Here is a 19917-nt window from a genome sequence, read left to right as displayed (position 1 = left end):
TCCGACTCAGACGCCAGCAAGGTGGAGGTGGGGTACTGGTATGGGCTGGTATCATCAAAGATGAACTTGTGGGACCTTTTCGGGTTGAGGATGGAGTGAAGCTCAACTCCCAGACCTACTGCCAGTTTCTGGAAGACACCTTCTTCAAGCAGTGGTACAGGAAGAAGTCGGTATCGTTCAAAAAAAACATGATTTTCATGCAGGACAATGCTCCATCACATGCATCCAAATACTCCACAGCGTGGCTGCCCAGTAAAGGTCTAAAAGAAGAAAAAATAATGACATGGCCCCCTTGTTCACCTGATCTGAACCCCATAGAGAACCTGTGGTCCCTCATAAAATGTGAGATCTACAGGGAGGGAAAACAGTACACCTCTCGGAACAGTGTCTGGGAGGCTGTGGTGGCTGCTGCACGCAATGTTGATTGTAAACAGATCAAGCAACTGACAGAATCTATGGATGGAAGGCTTTTGAGTGTCATCGTAAAGAAAGGTGGCTATATTGGTCACTGATTTTTTTTTTTGGTTGTTGAATTTCAGAAATGTTTATTTCTAAATTTTGTGTTATATTGGTTTACCTGGTGAAAATAAACAAGTGAGATGGGTATATATTTGGTTTTTATTAAGTTGCCTAATAATTCTGCACAGTAATGGTTACCTGCACAAACAGATATCCTCCTAAGATAGCCAAATCTGAAAAAAAAAACAAAAAAAAAAAAAAAACACTCCAACTTCCAAAAATATTAAGCTTTGATATTTATGAGTCTTTTGGGTTGATTGAGAACATAGTTGTTGTTCAATAATAAAAAGAATCCTCAAATACAACTTGCCTAATAATTCTGCACGCAGTGTATGTACAATATGAAGTAATAAAGTAAGGATATTCTGAATGGACATCTGTTAATCTTGGGTACCATTATCAGATGCATATCCTGTTAATGCATGCATGTTCCTTCGGAAGTATTTTATAATAAAGGTTAAAAAAAAAAAAAAAAGTGGAAAATACAAATGAAAATTTCTCACCTTTAACAAAGGAAAATCCTTTCATATCCTGGGCAAGCTTTAACGTTTTTCTCTTATAACACTTCTCACCAGACACGGGATCCAGGAGATCATAAATACACTCATTGTAGATCTCACAAAACGAAACCCAGACAGAGAATTTCACAGACGGATCGACATCTAACTTGAACTCTTCACGTTCCCTTACATGTCCTTCTAATTCAGAGATGACTCGGGAAGAGTTGGATAGTCCTGCAGCTATGGAATAAAAGCAAAGAAGAATAAACGTTTATGAATAATGAACCAGGTCCTTACTAGGATTATTATAAACCCAGGAATCATTTTAACCCCTTAATGACAGCCAATACGTCTTTTTACTGGCCTGAGATAAGAGAATAGCATCCCCATACAGGTGACAATCCAGCAGCTGTCGGCTGTACACTATAGCTGACAACTTGCTGTATCACAAAAGATCATTGTCGGCACCATCCATATTTGTTTAACCCCTTAGTTGCTGCTGTCAAAAGTGACATCAAAAAAATGGTTAATAGATTGTGGGGGCTTCAGCTTTAATCTAATTGACTCACTGAGATCATGATAGTGTGGTCCTGATGTTTGCCATAGCAATTCATGGCCAAATAGCGGCCTTAGAGTCTCCCGGCTATAGCGGTCAGTTCAGATGTTAGTGACATTTAGGTGGTAAACACTTTTTCATTCCTGCTATACCACTTTGCATTAATTCCTGGAAATCACCTGAAGGGTTAATAAACTACCTGACAGAAGTTTTCACTATGTCAGGAGGTGCGGTTTTTAAAATGGTATGATGTTTGGGGTTTTCCAATATATAGGACCCCCAAAGTCACTTCAAACCAGGATAGGTTCCTCAAAAAAATAATTTACATTTTTTTCAAGTTTCAGATATTTTTTATAAATAAACACAAAACATATCAACCTAAATTTACCATTGTCATAAATTACAATGTGCCACAAAAAAAAACAATCTCAAAATCACTGGGATTTGTTGAAGAGTTCAAGAGTTATCACCACAAAAAGTGACATTGGTCAGAATTTCAAAAATTGGCCCCGTCACTAAGGGGTTAATTTTGAAGTGTTAGCAGTTTTAAACCATTGGTGCTGCTGGTAATCCTTTGATTTTGTCCAGAACCTTCAAAATCTGTCTCCTACCCCCTCTGGCAGCTGATAATAGAATCCCTTTTACCGTAATTTTACCTTGGGGACTAGTCTACACTATATTACAACAAGCCTCTGCTCCTTTCCCGATAAGCAGGACAGAATGCTAGTTCTATTATATGCTCTGCAAAGACTAGGGCATCACATTTCAGTGAGCTGGCAATCGGGAGTATTTTCTGAACACGCGAAAAGCAGGCATACATCTGCTTCTTCCTCGTTTCCCCATACAAGTAGGTCCTAAAAAAGAAAGAAATAAAAAGGAGGCCACATGCACTTTCCATGTATAAATGTAAGGGGTTGAGCTGTCATAGCCCCTATCGTGAAGACACTGAGTTTAACCCCTTCACTCCCCAATCCTGTTTTCACCTTCATAACCAGGCCAAATTTCACAATCCTGACCAGTGTGACTATGTGGCAACTCTGGAACGAGTCAACCGATCCCACGGATTCTAAAATTATTTTCTCGTGACATTTTGTACTTCATGATGGTAGTCAAAATTCTTTTCGAAATTTTGAAACTTAATTGTATGCAATTAAATCACACAAAGTAGTTAATAACATTTCCCACATCTCTACTTCACATTAGCACAATTTTTTTTAAACAATTTTGTTAGCAAGTTATAAAGGGTTAGAAGTGGACCAGCGATTTCTCATTTTTTCCAACAAAAGTTACACAATTTGTTTAGGACCATATCACATTTGAAGTGACTTTAGGGGGCCTATATGACAGAAAAAAAAAAAAAAAAAAAAAAAAGTGACACCATTCTAAAAACTGCACACCGAAAACACTTCAGGTGCTTCACAGGATTTAATGGGCTGTGGAAAATATAAGGCTATGTGCACACGCTGTGGATTCTGCTGCGGTTCCGCAGACATGGTACAGTACCATGTTACCCTATGGGTTTTAAAAACCGCTGTGCTCAAGCTGCGGTTTTGCTGCGGTTTATAAACCGCAGTATGTCAATTGTTTCTGCGGATCCCGCTGCGGTTTCACATCTTCAACATAGCAGAGGTGTGAAACCGCATGGGGGGGGGGGGGAAACGCAGGAAAACTGCAGGTCACTTTACCTGCGGTTCCGCGCCGAAAAACCCGCAGGTGAACCCGCAGCTGTGGAATTTTCCGCACAGATTTTGCTAAATCTGCAGGTAAAATGACCTGCGTTTTACCTGCAGATTTAGTGCAGTTTTTGTGCGGATTTCACCTGCAGATTTCTATAATGGAGCAGATGAAAAACTGCTGCAGAACTGCACAAAAGTGACATGCTGCAGTTTTAAATCTGCACCAAATCTGCGCGGAAAAATCTCCAGCATGTGCACAGCGGTTTTTGTTTTACATAGCCTTAAATGTTACTGTGCATCACTTGCAGTTCTGCTGCAGTTCTGCAGGGCCAAATCTGCTGCAGAACTGCACAGATTCTGCACCATGTGCACATAGCCTAAAGGAACATTTTTTTTTTTCCCACAAAAATGTTATTTTAGACCCACTTTTTTTTTTTCCTTTAATTTTCGCAAAGGATTACAGGAGAAATTGCACCATACAATTTGTTGTGCAATTTCTCCCTAGCATGACGATACCCCATATGTGGGGAAAAACTACTATTTGGGCACACGGCAGGGCTTGAAAGGGAAGGAGCGCAATTTGCCTTTTCAAGTGTAAAATTTTCTGGAATAATCAGCGGATGCCATATCATTTTTGGAGAGCCCCTGATGTGACTAAACAGTGGAAACCCCCACAAAAGACACCATTTTGGAAACCAGAAACTTCAACTCACAAGTGCTTCACTGAATTTTACAAAGTTGATCTGTGAAAAAGAAAAAAAAAAAAAAAAGAAAAGAAAAACGGTACATATTTTATATTTTTCTTTAGGTTTTGTCGCTTTTATCTAAAAAACTTTTTGCCACGCTATTTTTTTTTTTTGTTTACAATGTTCACTGAAGGTGTTAATAGGTGGCACAGTGATATATTTCAGGCCATTCTGGACAAACCAATACCAAATGTGTACTAAGTTTTTTTTTCATAAAATTATGTGCGTAGAATATATGTTTTTTCTTTTATTTTTGCTTTTACTTCGTCCCTCTATGGGATTTTCACTTTCTGCAGTCTGATGGAATGCACTGTAATGAGCTAGAATTGCAATGCATTAGAACTGTGAGCCTGCTCTCACACAAACTTGTTAGATCATGCAATGTGCATGATTTAACAAGTTGCTAGTGCCTGGTGACCAGTCATGAGAACATCAGGTCACCATGGCAATGATCAAGCCAGAGCAATGTCTCAGGAGCGCCCTCCCTCTGCTTGCCTTTTAAATTACATAAATTGCAGCATTTTACGGGATTAAAGTGCTGGGTGCGGTGCATACACCGCTCCTAGCAGTGATGCGTACACCGCTCCTGGCAGCGAGTGCTGGGTGTCAGAATCAGCTGATACCTGGCGATGATCGTTGGAGCTTTCAATCCGAAACGCGCGTCGGGGCGCATTCTGTATATCATACCGGTGGCTCTTAAAAGGTAGAGTCCATTTTTTACTCTTATGGTGGCCTTTTTATCAAATGATTCCCTCATTAATCACTCGCTTTTGGATTCTTTAATGTGGTATATCATGCACTTTGCGCACTTTTTCACCTTGTTGCTCCTTATTTATTTATTAGTTGGGTGGCCATGTATTAATAGTGATTATTCTTTATCACCCTTTGAGATATATATATATATATATATATATATATATATATATATATATATATATATATATATATATATATATATATATATTCCTTATCTTCATGCACGGAGGCACTTTTTCTTTTAAATGGTTTTATCATGTGCACTTCATATGACGTTTTTATGGTTAAATCTTAATTATATATGATTGTTTTATATATATTGCACACTTTTTGGAAAAGAAAGATTCTTTATATGTTTGTGTTCATGTATAGTTTTATGTGATATCCTATAATTGTGGGGATCCTTTTGGATATGTATTGATAGGGATCATTATTCAATGGCTTTATCCATTTGTTAAGTAAAATAATATTTTTCACCTTTATTCCTGCGTGATTATATTATACGGTATACAGATTGTGTGTTGGGTATTTTCCCATTGCCATTTTAATATTTATTTTTTGAATAAAGTATATATATACACACATATCTCTTTAAATATAAAGATGTATGTATGTATGTATGTATGTATGTATGTATGTATGTATGTATGTATGTCCTTGGCATCTGCACCGTCGTAGCTACAGACACAAAATTTTGCACACAGTCACACGTCTGGACCCCGAGAGCGTCATAGGCCATGTTGTGAGGCGAAATTTTAACCCCGCGCGTTCCAATTCACCAAACAATTTTGCCCCTATCTACATAATGGGGAAAAAGTGAAAGGAAAAGTGTTGGAGGCAAATTGACAGCTGCCAGATGTGAACAAGGGGGACTTAAAGAATGAGAGCAATGGCGCCAAACAGTATATACCGTACAGTTGCTAAGGTGGGGCCCTGACATGGGATACTCACCATACACTGGGATATGAACACGCACACAAAATGCGCCACACACTACCACGTGCTTCAACACATATACCACCCTCAGCACACATTTCACCACACATACACCAACCTCGCCACATAAAAGTCAAACACAAAAGTCGCCACTCAAAACTCGCCACGCTGTCCCAGAGCTGTTTAAAAGATGAAAAATGAGCTGTGATTGGTCGCTATCAGCAACAGTTTTCTTTGTAGACAGTTGTGGTAACTGAGGCCTATTATTCTTATCATTTCTATGGTGTTATCGTCCTTCTGTAAAGCTGGAAATAACACAATTTTTTACCGTGCCAACACAGACCACCCTCTGACACAGACTGCAGGGGGAGCCCAGTATCACACAGGATAGGATTAGATACACAGCTCCGCAGTCAGTATCACACAGGATAGGATTAGATACGCAGCTCAGCATAGGGTTAGATGCACGGTTTTTATGTGCAATATAATCATTATAATTTGTTATAACTAACCACAGTTGGTTACTATGCCCAGGCAACGCCGAGCTCTTCAGCTAATACATATTTTGTCTAATTCTGTCTGTCTGTCTTGGAAATCCCGCCTTGCTGATTGATCGCGGCCTAACTGCCGCGACCAATCAGCGACAGTTGCTCAGTCGTCGCGGCAACACGGCTGCATTGCTTACTGTACAGGCACATTACAGCCGTTAAAGGCATCACTGCTGCGTCGCTCATTACACAGGTACAGTCCTGTACATATTCTGGAGTACAATACATTAGGTAACAGCAGAAAAGTGACTGCAGCTCTGGGTGTAACTGGAGTACAATACATTAGGTAAGATCTGAACAGTGACTGCAGCTCTGGCTGTAATAGGAGTATAATACATTAGGTAAAAGTGGCTGCAGATCTGGGTGTAACTGGAGTACAATACATTAGATAACAGCAGAACAGTGACAGCAGCTCTGGGTGTAACTAGAGTACAATACATTAGGTAACAGCAGAACAGTGACTGCAGCTCTGGGTGTAACTGGAGTACACTACATTAGGTAACAGCAGAACAGTGACTGCAGCTCTGGGTGTAAGAGGAGTACATTAGGTAACAGCAGAACAGTGACTGCAGCTCTGGGTGTAACTGGAGTACAATACATTTGGTAAGATATGAACAGTGACTGCAGCTCTGGCTGTAACAGGAGTATAATACATTAGGTAAGAGCAGAACGGTGACTGCAGCTCTGGGAGTAACTGGACTACAATACATTAGGTAAAAGCAGAACAGTAACTGCAGCTCTGGGAGTAACTGGAGTACAATACATTAGATAACAGCAGAACAGTGACAGCAGCTCTGGTTGTAACTGGAGTACAATACATTAGGCAACAGCAGAACAGTGACTGCAGCTCTGGCTGTAACTAGAGTACAATACATTAGGTAACAGCAGAACAGTGACAGCAGCTCCGGGTGTAACAGGAATATAATACACTAGATGGTGGCCCGATTCTATCGCATCGGATATTCTAGAGTCTCTGTTAAAACAAAAAGTGCCACCGATTTTTACAACACCACCCTCACATCAGCCATAGACTCAGACTCAGTCGCACCTCTCATGCATGGCAAAGTGCGACAAACCAATAGGCAACCCTGGCACAACAACCTCGCGAAAAAACTTCGACAAGCATCCAGGGTCGCAGAGCAGCGTAGGAAGAAAAGACGCCTGCCAGATGACTTCACTGCTTTCAAACAAGCTACACTTGCCTTTAAATCAGCCCTCACCTCTGCTGAACAGACCTATTTCACAAACTTTGTATCTTCATAATCCCACAACCCAAAACAACTGTTCAGCACATTCAACTCTCTCCTCCGCCCACCACTGCCACCTCCAACTCCCCTCATCTCTGCTGAGGACTTTGCCACCTACTTCAAAAACAAGATTGACCAAACAAGGCAAACCTTTACAGTTCCACCACCCCAACCGCTCCACATACCAGACCTCTGCCCTTCCCTAATAACCTCCCTCTCCAACATCACTGAAGGAGAGCTTACTCGTCTCCTTTCCAAATCACGCCTCACCACCTGTGCACTTGACCCCATCCCTTCCCACCTGCTCCCCAACCTCACTAACATGATCATTCCAGCCCTAACCCATCTCTTCAACCTATCCCTAACTTCTGGTACCTTCCCCTCTGCCTTCAAACATGCCACCATAACCACCCATCCTCAAAAGAAAAAATCAAACCTTGACCCAACTGCTCTGCCCAGCTATCGCCCCATATCACTGCTCCCGTTTGCTTCCAAACTCCTTGAACAGCATGTCCATGCTCAACTTTCCTCCCACCTCTCATCTAACTCCCTCCTTGACATCCTGCAATCTGGCTTCCGCCCCTACCACTCCACTGAAACTGCCCTGACCAAAATTACTAATGGCTTACTTACAGCCAAAGCTAACAGACAGTTCTCCATCCTCCTCCTTCTTGACCTGTCCTCTGCCTTTGACACAGTTGACCACTGCCTACTGCTACAGGTTCTTTCTTCCCTTGGCATAAAAGACCTTGCCCTGCCCTGGATTTCCTCATACCTTTCTGACCGCACATTCAGCATTTCCCACTCCCACAATACCTCCTCATCCCACCCCCTCTCTGTTGGAGTCCCCCAAGGCTCTGTCCTGGGGCCCCTACTTATTTCCATCTACTCTCTTGGCCTAGGACAACTCAAAGTCCCATGGCTTCCAGTACCACCTGTATGCATATGACACAGCTCTACCTCTCTGGCCCAGATGTCACCTCTCTGCTGTCCAGAATCCCAGAGTGTCTATCAGCCATATCCTCCTTTTTCACCTCTCGCTTCCTAAAACTCAATGTAGACAAAATTGAACTCATTATCTTTCCTCCATCTCACGTATCTTCCCTACCTGATCTATCTATTATGGTAAATGGCATCATGCTCTCTCCCGCACCTGAAATCCGCTGCCTTGGAGTAACTCTTGACTCTGCCCTGTCCTTCAAACCGCACATCCAATCTCTTGCCACCTCCAACTCAAAAATATTTCCAGAATCCATCCCTTCCTCAGTCCTCAATCTACTAAATCTCTTGTACATGCCCTCATCATCTCCCGCCTAGACTACTGCAACACCCTCCTCTGTGGCCTCCCTGCTAACTCTCTTGCAGCACTCCAATCTGTCCTCAATTCTGCTGCCCGACTAATCCACCTCTCTCCTCCCCTCTGCAAATCCCTCCATTGGCCCCCAATTCCCCAAAGAATCCAGGCAAACTACCAACAAAGCCATCCACAACCTTACCCCTCCCTATATCTCTGAACTAATCTCCCAATATCTTCCCTCACGTACTCTTCGATCCTCTTAAGACCTCCTACTCTCCTCCACACTTATTCGTTCCTCACACAACGGTCTCCAAGATTTCTCCCGAATATCCCCTATCCTCTGGAATGCCATGCCTCAACACGTCCGATTATCCACTACCCTCATTTCTTCAAACAGAACCTGAAAACCCATCTTTTCAGGAAAGCTTACAGACTGCAATAACTATTCTGCCGCCTCACCACCGCTTGAGCTGCCGCCTCATCACCACCAGAGCTGCTGCACCCCCGACCTTCTGTCTTTTCCCCGTTATCCCGTAGAATGTAAGTCCGCAAGGACAGGGTCCTCTCCCCTGTGTACCAGTCTGTCATTGTAAATTTGTTGTGGAAACTTGTTTACTGTTAACGATATCTATAACTTTGTATGTAACCCCCCTTCTCATAATAATAATCTTTATTTTTTATATTTATATAGCGCTAACATATTCCGCAGCGCTTTACAGTTTGCACACATTTCATCACTGTCCCCGATGGGGCTCACAATCTAAATTCCCTATCAGTATGTCTTTGGAGTGTGGGAGGAAACCGGAGTGCCCGGAGGAAACCCACGCAAACACGGGGAGAACATACAAACTCCTTGCAGATGTTGTCCTTGGTGGGATTCAACAGCGCTAACCACTGAGCCACCGTGCTGCCCCACTCATGTACAGCACCATGGAATTAATGGCGCATAATAATATATATTATATATCCACACACACACCTTTGTCCTTCCTTGTGGATGTTTTTGTGTTCTTCTGGTTTCCTGTGTGGTTTCCACCTTCTATGAAGCACTGGTGTTTCGATTAAATTCACTATATTTTATCATTTATGCTTTTACGTATATTTAATTTCCATTGGTGCGCAATAAATAATTAATAACAGTGACAGCAGGAGCGGCGGATGGGAGTATTCATCTGCTGCTCCTGCGCTGTAAATAAACACCAATTAAAAAAATGGCATGGGGTCCCCCCCTATTTTTGATAACCAGCCTTGCTAAAGTTCACAGCTGGGGTCTGGTATTCTCAGGCTAGTAAGGGTCCATGAATACGGACCCCTCCAGTCTAAAAATAGCAGCCCGCAGCTGCCCAGAAAAGGTGCTTCTATTAGATGCACCAATTCTGACGCTTTGCCCAGCTCTTCCCACTTGCCCTGTAGCTGTGGCAAGTGGGGTAATATTTGTGGGCGTGATGTCATCTTTCAGGTGACATCAATCCCACGGCTTCGTAATGGTGAGGTCTAGAAGACACACATTCATTACTAATCCTATAGTTGTATTGTAAATAAACAGACACCCAGAAAAAAGTCCTTTATTTGAAAAAAAAATAAATAAAAAAAATGACAGACTACTTTATTAATCTCAATTAAAACATACTTACAACTACGCCTAATCCAAGGCAAAGCTCAATAGCAACAATATACCATACCTGTCCATTGTTAGGTCCCACGCCATAATCCATATCTAGGGGACATACGGTTTTCAACCTGGAAGGTGCCAAGATGCAACCTCCCTGGCTGAAAACCACTGATGAATGAGATGCTGGGGAATGCAGCATCAGTCAATGGAGGTGACGTCATAAAGGATATCTCCGGTCACTGAGCTCCTTTCTCTGCCTGGCTGAGCTGTGATCAGATCCCCGCTAGCACAGTGAGCGTTCACGGTGCTAGCAGGGATCTCACCGAAATAACCGCAGCTCAGCCCAGCTTGGAGCGTAGCTCAGTGACCAGAGGTCCAACCTATAGTGCCTAAAGAAGGCGGATGGTGAGGACCAGGTAGCGGCCTTACAGATCTGGTCAGTCGATACCTCTGCTTTTTCTTCTACCTGGCAATGGTACTCTGACACCCCATAACCATTCCTGCTACCTTGAAAGGCTATGAATAGGGACTGGGACCTCCTCCACTGGCTATTCACAGAAATACTCTAGCAGTGCCTTTCTAACAACCAGAGTGTGAAACTTCCTCTCCCCTGAATTTATAGGCTGCATTCACACGTTCAGGTTTTTTCGCGGCGGTTTTTACGGCACGATTTTGCCGCGAAAACAAAAGAAAACAGCATCCCATGCATTCCTATGGGATTCCGCAATGCTGTGCTAATGCTGCGAATTTTCCCGCGGTGGAATCGCATCGCTTAAAAATCAGCAGCATATTCATTAATTTGCGAAATCGCTGCGATTCCGCCCACATAGGAATGCATTGTTCTGCTTACTTTCCGCATGTGGCTGTGCCCACCATGCGAAAAGTAAGCAGAACATTTGCGGATGGTACCCACGGTCCGGAGGAGAGGAGACTGTCCCCCGGGCTCTGGGTACCATATCCCTGTAGAAAATAGAAGGGGAAGAAGAAAAAAAAAAAAAAAAAAAAAAAAAAAAAAAAATCGGCTTAGATTCACCTTCCGCGCAGCATCCCCAGGCTTCAGCGATACACGTGGCAGCTCCCGTTCCCAGTAATGCATTGCGATGACCTTTGCTGACGTCGCGTCTCGTGATGCTGTAGCGGTCTCGCGAGACCGCGACATCATCAAAAGCCATTGCCGCAATGCATCACTGGGAACGGGACCTGTTGGAGCATCGCGGAGGCCTGGGGACGCTGCGCGGGACTTCGGAAGGTGAACAACACTTTTTTTTTATTATTATTTTTAACATTTGATCTTTTTACTACTGATGCTGCATAGGCAGCCTCAATAGTAAAAAGTTGGTCACACTTGTCAAACACTGTTTAACAAGTGTGACCAACCTGTCAATCAGTTCTCCAAGCGATGCTACAGATTGCTAGGAAAACGCTAGCATTCTGCTAATTACGCTTGCAAAACGCTAGTTTTTCCGTGGGAAAATCGTGGGAATTTAAAATGCGATTTTCCCGCGGAATGGAATTCCGGAATTCTCACGGTAACTTCTGTGGGAATTCCGCTACATGTGAACTTAGCCTTAGGGTTATCACAGAAGGAGATGAGGACAATCTCCCGACTCCGATGAAACTTTGATGCCACCTTGGGAAGATATGCTGGATCTGTTTTTAACACAATCCTATCCTCATATTTGTGTATAAGGAGGATTTATAGAAAGGGCCTGCAAGTCACTCACCCTACAAACTGATGTTAGGGCACTAATATGATTGCTTTTAGTGCAAGATATTTTACTGACAATTCATGTATGGGTTCAAATAGTTTGCGAGAGTCTCCAAAACTAAATTTAGATCCCACGGGGAAACCTTCGGGATTGGTTTTGGTCTGGATCTATGACAGGACTTTGTAAATTTTGCCACCCACATATTAGCAGCAAGGTTACAGTTGTACAATGCACCCAAGGCAAACACCTGAACTTTAAGGGTACTAGTGGCTAACACCAGTTCAAACCCCGACTACAGAAACTCTAAGATGGGACCGATCTGAGGTTTTTGGCCTAACTGCTTCCCCAAAAACCCTAGGAATTTACTCCATGTTCTGCCGTAGATCCTTGTAGTTATGGGTTTCCTACTCATTAGCAAGGTGGAAACCCCCTACTACTCAGGAGTGTCTTTTCAAATTCCACGCCGCTAGATGGAACCCCTTCACATGGGTGTGGAATATTGGCCCCTGACTGAAGGCCTGGAATCTCCGGCAGGATCCATGGATCTGATAGAGATATTAGCCGTAATAGGAAAAACCAAGGCCTTTTCGGCCAGAATGGGGCAATCAATCACTCTCATGCTTGATCCCTTCTGACTTTCCTCACCACTGTTGGAATCAAGGCTACTGGAGGGAATGCTGTTATGAATGAGTCACCGAGGATGAAAAAACAAAAAGCAAGCTAAGCCCAGAAAACCGGAGAGGTTGGTAACTAGCGGATTGCAGACCCCTGATCCTATCCACAACAACTACCAGTAGCCGTGGAGCGTGCCTACTGTGGAGTCCTAGACGCCTCGTCACGGCCGGAGAACTAAATAAGCCTAAAGAAAGAAAGGGAAAATCTAAACTAACCCAGAGCAGACCCCAAAGCAATAGACAGCCCCTAACATGTGTTGTCGGTGAAACAAGATGAAAACACAGACCCAGGTAGAAAGATAGGCTGAGCAAACGATGGGTCCCTCGCTAACTAGAAAGGACAGGAAAGAAAAGCTGCTGTCTTCAATCAGGCAAAAAACCCTGCCAAAAAGAATGTCCAACACGTCTGATAGAAAAAGGCCCTGAAGTCGCTAGACTTCAAATCACTATATCAGCACTCAGGTATATTCTGAAGACAGAGCAAAAGAGATCAACTGATCAGAGACAAAATGGGGATTCAGCCCAGTCCCAGCCAGGGCTGGCTGAACACAAAAACTAAGTAAGGCCGGTTTCACACTAGCGCATTTTCAGCGCGCGCACGGCCGGGGGTAGCTCCGCCCCCGATCCGGCTCTCTGCCCGGCGTGCCCGCCCCTTCCTTGTAGCACCGCCTCCTAGCGGACAGCGGCGCCTGCGATCGGCGCACCCTATCTTTAGCATAGGGTGCGCCGATCGTGCGCAGGCCGTGCGCTAGTTGCGCTTTGACTTGCGCTGCGCACTTTTGACGGTGCGCCGTGCGCGCCAAAAATCAAACTTTTGGCGCGCACGGCGCACCGTCAAAAGTGCGCAGCGCAGGTCAAAGCGCAACTAGCGCACGGCCTGCGCACGATCGGCGCACCCTATGCTAAAGATAGGGTGCGCCGATCGCAGGCGCCGCTGTCCGCTAGGAGGCGGCGCTACAAGGAAGGGGCGGGCACGCCGGGCAGAGAGCCGGATCGGGGGCGGAGCTACCCCCGGCCGTGCGCGCGCTGAAAATGCGCTAGTGTGAAACCGGCCTAAACCAGACAAAAACTCAAATGAATAGCAGAGAAAACTTAGCTTTAGGAAGGCAGGAACCAAACCGGAAACCAGGAGCCAGTCAGGAAAAATCACCAGCAAGAAACTATGGAGTCGGCTGCCTTAAATCCAATCAGAAACGCCTGATGTCCAATCGCAGTCCTCTTCCTCAGGTGGCCGGTCTCTGCCATTTAGATCAGCTTCATTACCTCCCTTCACCAACAGAGGGAGTCCTGGGGTTTAAGGCCCATTCCTCCTGCTTTAGTCTGTTGCAGCTTAGGAAGACTGCCTTGATGTTCTCTGCCCCCTTTATGTGTAGTGCCGTAAGGGATAAGAGATGTTTAGCCATCTGAAAAAGGTTGCTGGCTGCTTCCATTAGGGAGTAGAACCTTGTTCCCCCCTGGTGATTGATGTATGCCACTATGGTCCGGTTGTCTGACATAAGGTAAACGTCGCGACCCTGGAGGAGAGGAAAAAAAGTTTTCTAGAGCCTTTCCTACGGTCCATAGTTCTTTTAGATTTGATGACGACTCCAGCTCCTGAGGCGCTCAAGACCCCTGAATTGCCTGACCTCAGGTGTGCCCCCACCCTCAGAAATTCACGTCTGTTAAGAATGATCACGTCACTTACCGGTCTTTCCCAAGGAACCCCTGATGTCAAATTTGCCCTGTCTGGCCACCATCTGAGGGAGTCTCTGACCTCTGAGGAAAGATTTACCTTCCCTTCCAAACGCCCTTTTAGCGATCTCTGTGCCGATAGTAATTCCCACTACAGCTGTCTGGAATGGAATTGGGCCAATTTGACTGCTGGGATACAGGACGTTCCCAACAGGGATATTGCATTTCATAGGGTCATTTGTGGCCGCTCTATGGCCGACAAGGTTAGGTTTACCACCATCTCTACTTTATCCTTGGGCAGAAAACAAGCCTATAGCTTGGAATCCAGGATAAAACCGAAGGCCTGCACCCATAGGGGTTGCAGCTTTGATTTTTTGAGTATCCACCATCCAGCCAAGCTCTTGTAGGGTCCCTGACATCTTTCACCTGTGCAGCACAGTGTTCCTCTGATCCTCCTACTATCAGAAAATCGTCTAGAAAGGGAACTATAACTGTACTGGATACGGAAGAAGGCAGTCATCTCTGCTATCACTTTGGTGAACATTTTCGGGGCTATTAACAGGCCAAAGGGAAGAGCTCGGAACTGAAATTATCCGAGTTCCCTTTGGATGTATAGGGCCACCCTCAGGTATTTGATAACTCTGATGAATCAGGATGTGGTAGTAGGCATCCTTTAAGTCGACTACCACCATAAAACAATTTTGATGGAGAAGTTTTATGGCTGTAGTCACTGACTCCATCTTGAAGGTGTGATTTTTCACCCAGCGATTGAGACCTTTGAAATTCACAATAGTCCTGAACAAGCCATCTGGCTTTTTTTTTCTTCAAAAAGAGGGGTGAATAAAACCTTCCTTTCTGTTCGCCCGTAACCTCGCGCAAGACTTGTTTGTCCACCAGGCACAGGATCTCTGTCTCTAGGGCAAGCTGTTTTCACAGGGGGGGGGGGGGGGGTGTTATTACAAATGTTTGCTTTGGCTGACGATAAAGCTGCCCCCTACAGGAGTTCTGGCGTCATTGCAAGGACTTCTTGGAGGCGAAGGAAGGGACGCCGAACATGAATCCAGACTCCCTTTTACCCCTGTCCTCCCATTTTCTTTTTTCTCTCCTGGAAGACGTCCTCTACTGAATTTACTTCTCCGAAAAGGAGGCCTTCTTTGTTCCTGAGAACCTGGCAAAGCCCTTCTTCCTGTCACTACCTTTCTCTAGAACAGGGGTCTCAAACTCGCAGCCCAGAGGCCAACTGCGGCCCTCGGGACAATAGTTTGCGGCCCTCACCCCATGGGCCCTCGGGACAATAGTTTGCAGCCCTCACCTCGGCCGGGATCACACATGTGAGAAACACGGCCGAGTCTCGCATGTGAAATCCCAGTCACACGTAGTACCGCTCATTAAGGTCATGAATATGGACGCCACCCCACTCTCATAGGCGTGGCGCCCATATTCATGAGCTTAATGAGCGGTACGACGTGACCTGTGACCGCGCGCTCATACAGGAAGATGTCGGCGCTGGACCATCGGAGCTGCTGCAGGAGGAGGTGAGTATGATGATGGCTAGACAGTCACAGCAGCCTGTCAGCAGGCAAGGCATGTGAGTCACACTCACAGCACATGCAGCAGGAGCAGCCGAGCAGGGACCGGACCGTGCCACAGACTCAGGTGCGCCGGGTTCAGAATGAGTGGTGGGGAGGTGCAGTATATTGCTCTCGTAGGCGGTATATCTGCCGGCCTTATTGTGAACTTGCGCCATTACCCCGGGCTCAGAAGCGGAGGCGGCCGCGGAAATTGCTGCTCAGCGGGACAGAAAAAAAAAAAAGCGGAAGAGACGCATCGGCTAACACTGAAACAGTGACACCAAGTGGAATTATCTATTACACAGCCCCAAATATGTCTTTTTCAAAGCCTGCAGTGAAGAGAAAAGGTTGGTGATGAGCACAGACAATTTCAGGAAAAGTGGGAAGTGCAATATTTCTTTGTTGAGCACAGGGGCATCCCGACGTGTCTTATTTGCACAGAGAAAGTTGCAGTGCACAAAATACAATTTGAAACGTCATTACATAACTAGACATGCTGAGGAGTATGCAAAATACCAGGGAGATGAAAGCCAACCGAGTTGCTAATCTTAAAAGATATCTACTGAGGCAACAAGATTTCTTTAAGAAAGCAACCAAAGAGAATGATGCAGCAGTCGAAGCTAGCTACGTGGTTAGTGAGATGATTGCTAAAGCAGGAAAGCCATTCAAAGAAGGTGACTTTGTAAAAAAGTGCATATTACAGGCTGCAAGTATTGTCTGCCCAGGAAAGAAAGGTCAGGTTAGCAACATCAGCCTTTCTGCCAACACCGTAGCAGTGCGCATTTCTGACCTGTCAAGTGACATTTATGATCAACCGTGTGAGAAAGCAAAATGTTTCAGTGTATATGGGACGCCCCGTCCCAGGGCTGTGGGGTACTCGGTACCGGGCCGGTGTCAGGGGGAGAATGTCACAGCAGTGCATGGCCCTGGGCGCCCAATATCAATGGCGGGTGATGTTTGTGATGTACTTTATATGGATAGTTCGTGATGCCACCCATGGTGTTTGGCAAGTAAGATGTTAAGCCAACGCTGCTTGCAGATCCACTGGGACTGATGGTGTGATGCAGCAAAGATGGTGTAGCTCCCCACAGGTGAAGCTGTAGTCCCAGGGCAGTTTAGGTGCAATGGATCTGGAGAAGTGCAGGATGGTGTGGATGCTGGTACCCAGATGTAGCGGTGCTGAAGGTGCTAGCGACGGAAGAATGGAGGACACCAGAGCTTGCAGTTTCAAAGCTTTTCTCACAGTTCGTGGTACACACTGGTGCCTGCCTCCGTACCATGTCCTCCGGGGTAGAGACTCAATCAACCTCCCGGGCAAGTCAGGGCTCTCCTCTCCAACACTCCGCCAACGTGTACCTTTCCTGAACGACTCCTCTACTGCGCCTTTTAGTGTCAAGAGCTCCAGTACAGTGGTTCTCTGAAGTTCCTCCTGTCAGATGTTCCTAACAACTCTACTTGTATGACAAAGCTGTAGCCTGCTCAGGGATGCTCCTGGATCCCAGCTCTCTATCAGTTTGCTGTTGTGTCCCAAGTCTTCGATGGGAGTAGTGCATTTACAGCCAACTACTCCACCGGTGTCTGCTGCAGAACCATAAGTGTCCATACAACCTCGGGGACCAGGCCCCGGCCTTGCGCCGAGAACCTATAGGCAGGCTTCCTATTCAACCCACTCCTCCTCTCTGTTCTCCTTCGTTCCGTACTTGTCTTTCTCTCTATGGAAGCTTAGGTTGCAGTTCTACGTCCTTCTCCTTCTCTTCTCTTTCCCGTGCCACAGGACATCACAGACATCACCGACACTGCCCAGCTCGCAATCTATGTCCGTGGTGTTGATGACAATTTTGAAGTCATAGAGGAGTTGTTCACAGTGATTCCAATGCATGGCCAGACCACCGCTCAGGAGATATTTCACCAGCTGTGTGATGCCATTGAGAATGCTGGTATACCTTGGAGGAGGTTTGTTGGAATAACAACTGATGGAGCGCCATCAATGACACGGAGGAAAAATGGACTGGTGGCACTTGTTAAAAAAAAAAAAAAAATTGGAAGAGGAAGGTGTGGATGAGGTCATTGCTCTGCACTGCATTATCCATCAGCAGGCCCTTTGCAGCAAATGCCTGAAGTTTGACAATGTGATGTCTTTCGTTGTGAAATGCATCAACCAAATCAGATCCAGGGGCTTAAACCACAGAAGGTTTCGTGCTTTTTTTTTTTTTTTTTTTTTAGAGGAAATGGAGTCAGAATATGGGGATGTGCTCTACTTCACCGAGGTATGTTGGCTCAGCAGGGGATACATATTGAAGAGATTTTTTGAGTTGAGAGCAGAAGTGAAAGCCTTCATGGAGAAAGATGGGGCTGCTGTTCCTGTGCCAAGTGATCCAAAATGGCTTCTGGACTTAGATTTTTTTGTTGATATCACACAAGAGCTTAATGTACTGAACAAGAAGTTACAAGGTCAGGGGCAACTTGTCAGTGCTGCCTATGACAACGTGAGAGCATTCTCTACAAAACTTATGTTATGGAAAGCCCAGCTTTCTCAGACAAACCTTTGCCATTTCCCATCATGCAAGGCACTCATGGAAGCAGGCACACTATTCAGTAGTGAGGAGTATATGGATGTCATTTTGAAGCTACAGGAGGAATTTGATCACAGATTTGCAGACTTCAAGACGCACACAGCCACATTTCAAATTTTTGTGGACCCCTTCTCCTTTGATGTGCAAGATGCCCCTCCTGTGCTTCAAATGGAGCTCATTGACCTGCAATGCAACTCTGAACTCAAAGCCAAGTTCAGGGAGGTGAGTGGAAAAGCAGACAAGCTCGGGCAATTTTTTTGAGAGAATTGCCCCCCAGCTTCCCTGAGCTTTCCCGAATGTTCAAGCAGACCATGTGTCTTTATGGGAGCACATACTTGTGCGAAAAGCTCTTTTCTAACTTCAATAAGTCCAAGTTCAGGCCCAGACTTACTGATGAGCATCTTCAAGCCCTACTGAGGGTCTCAACTGCTTCCTCCCTTAAAGGGAAGGTGCCGTGTTTATTCATAATTTAATGTAAAAAAGAAAATAGTATAAAAAGATATTGTCCCCTAAGCTTGACTCAGTGGTGTGTATGTTTTGTTTTTTTTACTGTATTAATGCAGCCACTGGGGGCTGCCATCTTACCTTTCTGGCTGCTGAACGACACTTTCCATGCTCATTTACGGCAGTCCCTGGGCATAAGGCATAACAGTCGGCTCCCGACCCCATCTCTTTCATTGCAGCAGCATCAGGAGTGAACTGGACACGCGTCTGTGGGCAGCTCAATTCACAGCTGTAGTTGTGGCCAGGCGCCATCTTATTAGAGCCCAGTGCTTTCTTTTTAGCTTCATTTACACTCTATTGCAAGCCCTGTTATCACTGATGCTGTACTGTTCCACCATAACAGGGCTTGGATGTTCGCTCTGCACATACCAGCTGCAGGAGAGGGATACAGGACGAGCTCCTGGAGACCGAGCTGCTCTTTCCAAAACACACGGCCAGCTGCTGCCCCTGCTCTTGCAAAACACTTGGCAATCTGCTGGACATCTAATCCTAACCTGTGTGATACTGATTGCTGAGCCGTGTATCTAATCCTCTCCTGTGTGATACTGTCTGCTGATCCGTGTATCTAATCCTATCCTGTGTGAGTGTGATAGTCTGCTGATCCGTGTATCTAATCCTCTCCTGCGTGATACTGTCTGCTGATCTGTGTATCTAATCCTATCCTGTGTGATACTGACTGCTGAGCTGTGTATCTAATCCTATCCTGTGTGATACTGCTCTCCTGAAATACTCTGTGCTGCTGTCATCCTGCTGGTTTTGTGTGTGATTTACATGGTCGTATTGTGTGTGAACTATATGGCGGTGTTATGTGTGAAGTATATG

The 19917-nt window shown here is 45.2% G+C and overlaps 1 protein-coding gene across 5 annotated transcripts in view; it reads right to left on the bottom strand.

Moving 5' to 3' along the window:
• KIF20B (kinesin family member 20B) overlaps positions 1 to 19917 on the bottom strand; it is a 257621-nt gene that overhangs the window by 201134 nt on the left and 36570 nt on the right. For all 5 annotated transcript variants that reach the window (XM_073585893.1, XM_073585891.1, XM_073585894.1 and 2 more), the window contains exon 8: positions 1023 to 1259. In XM_073585893.1, coding sequence (XP_073441994.1) covers positions 1023 to 1259 — 237 coding nt within the window. The remainder of the gene's footprint in view (positions 1 to 1022; positions 1260 to 19917) is intronic.

Source organism: Dendrobates tinctorius, unplaced genomic scaffold, assembly GCF_039654945.1.
Source record: "Dendrobates tinctorius isolate UK_male_01 unplaced genomic scaffold, ASM3965494v1 ptg000089l, whole genome shotgun sequence".
Lineage (NCBI taxonomy): Eukaryota > Metazoa > Chordata > Amphibia > Anura > Dendrobatidae > Dendrobates > Dendrobates tinctorius.
The sequence above is the reverse complement of the archived record's forward strand: the minus strand, read 5'-3'. Positions and strand labels throughout refer to the sequence as shown.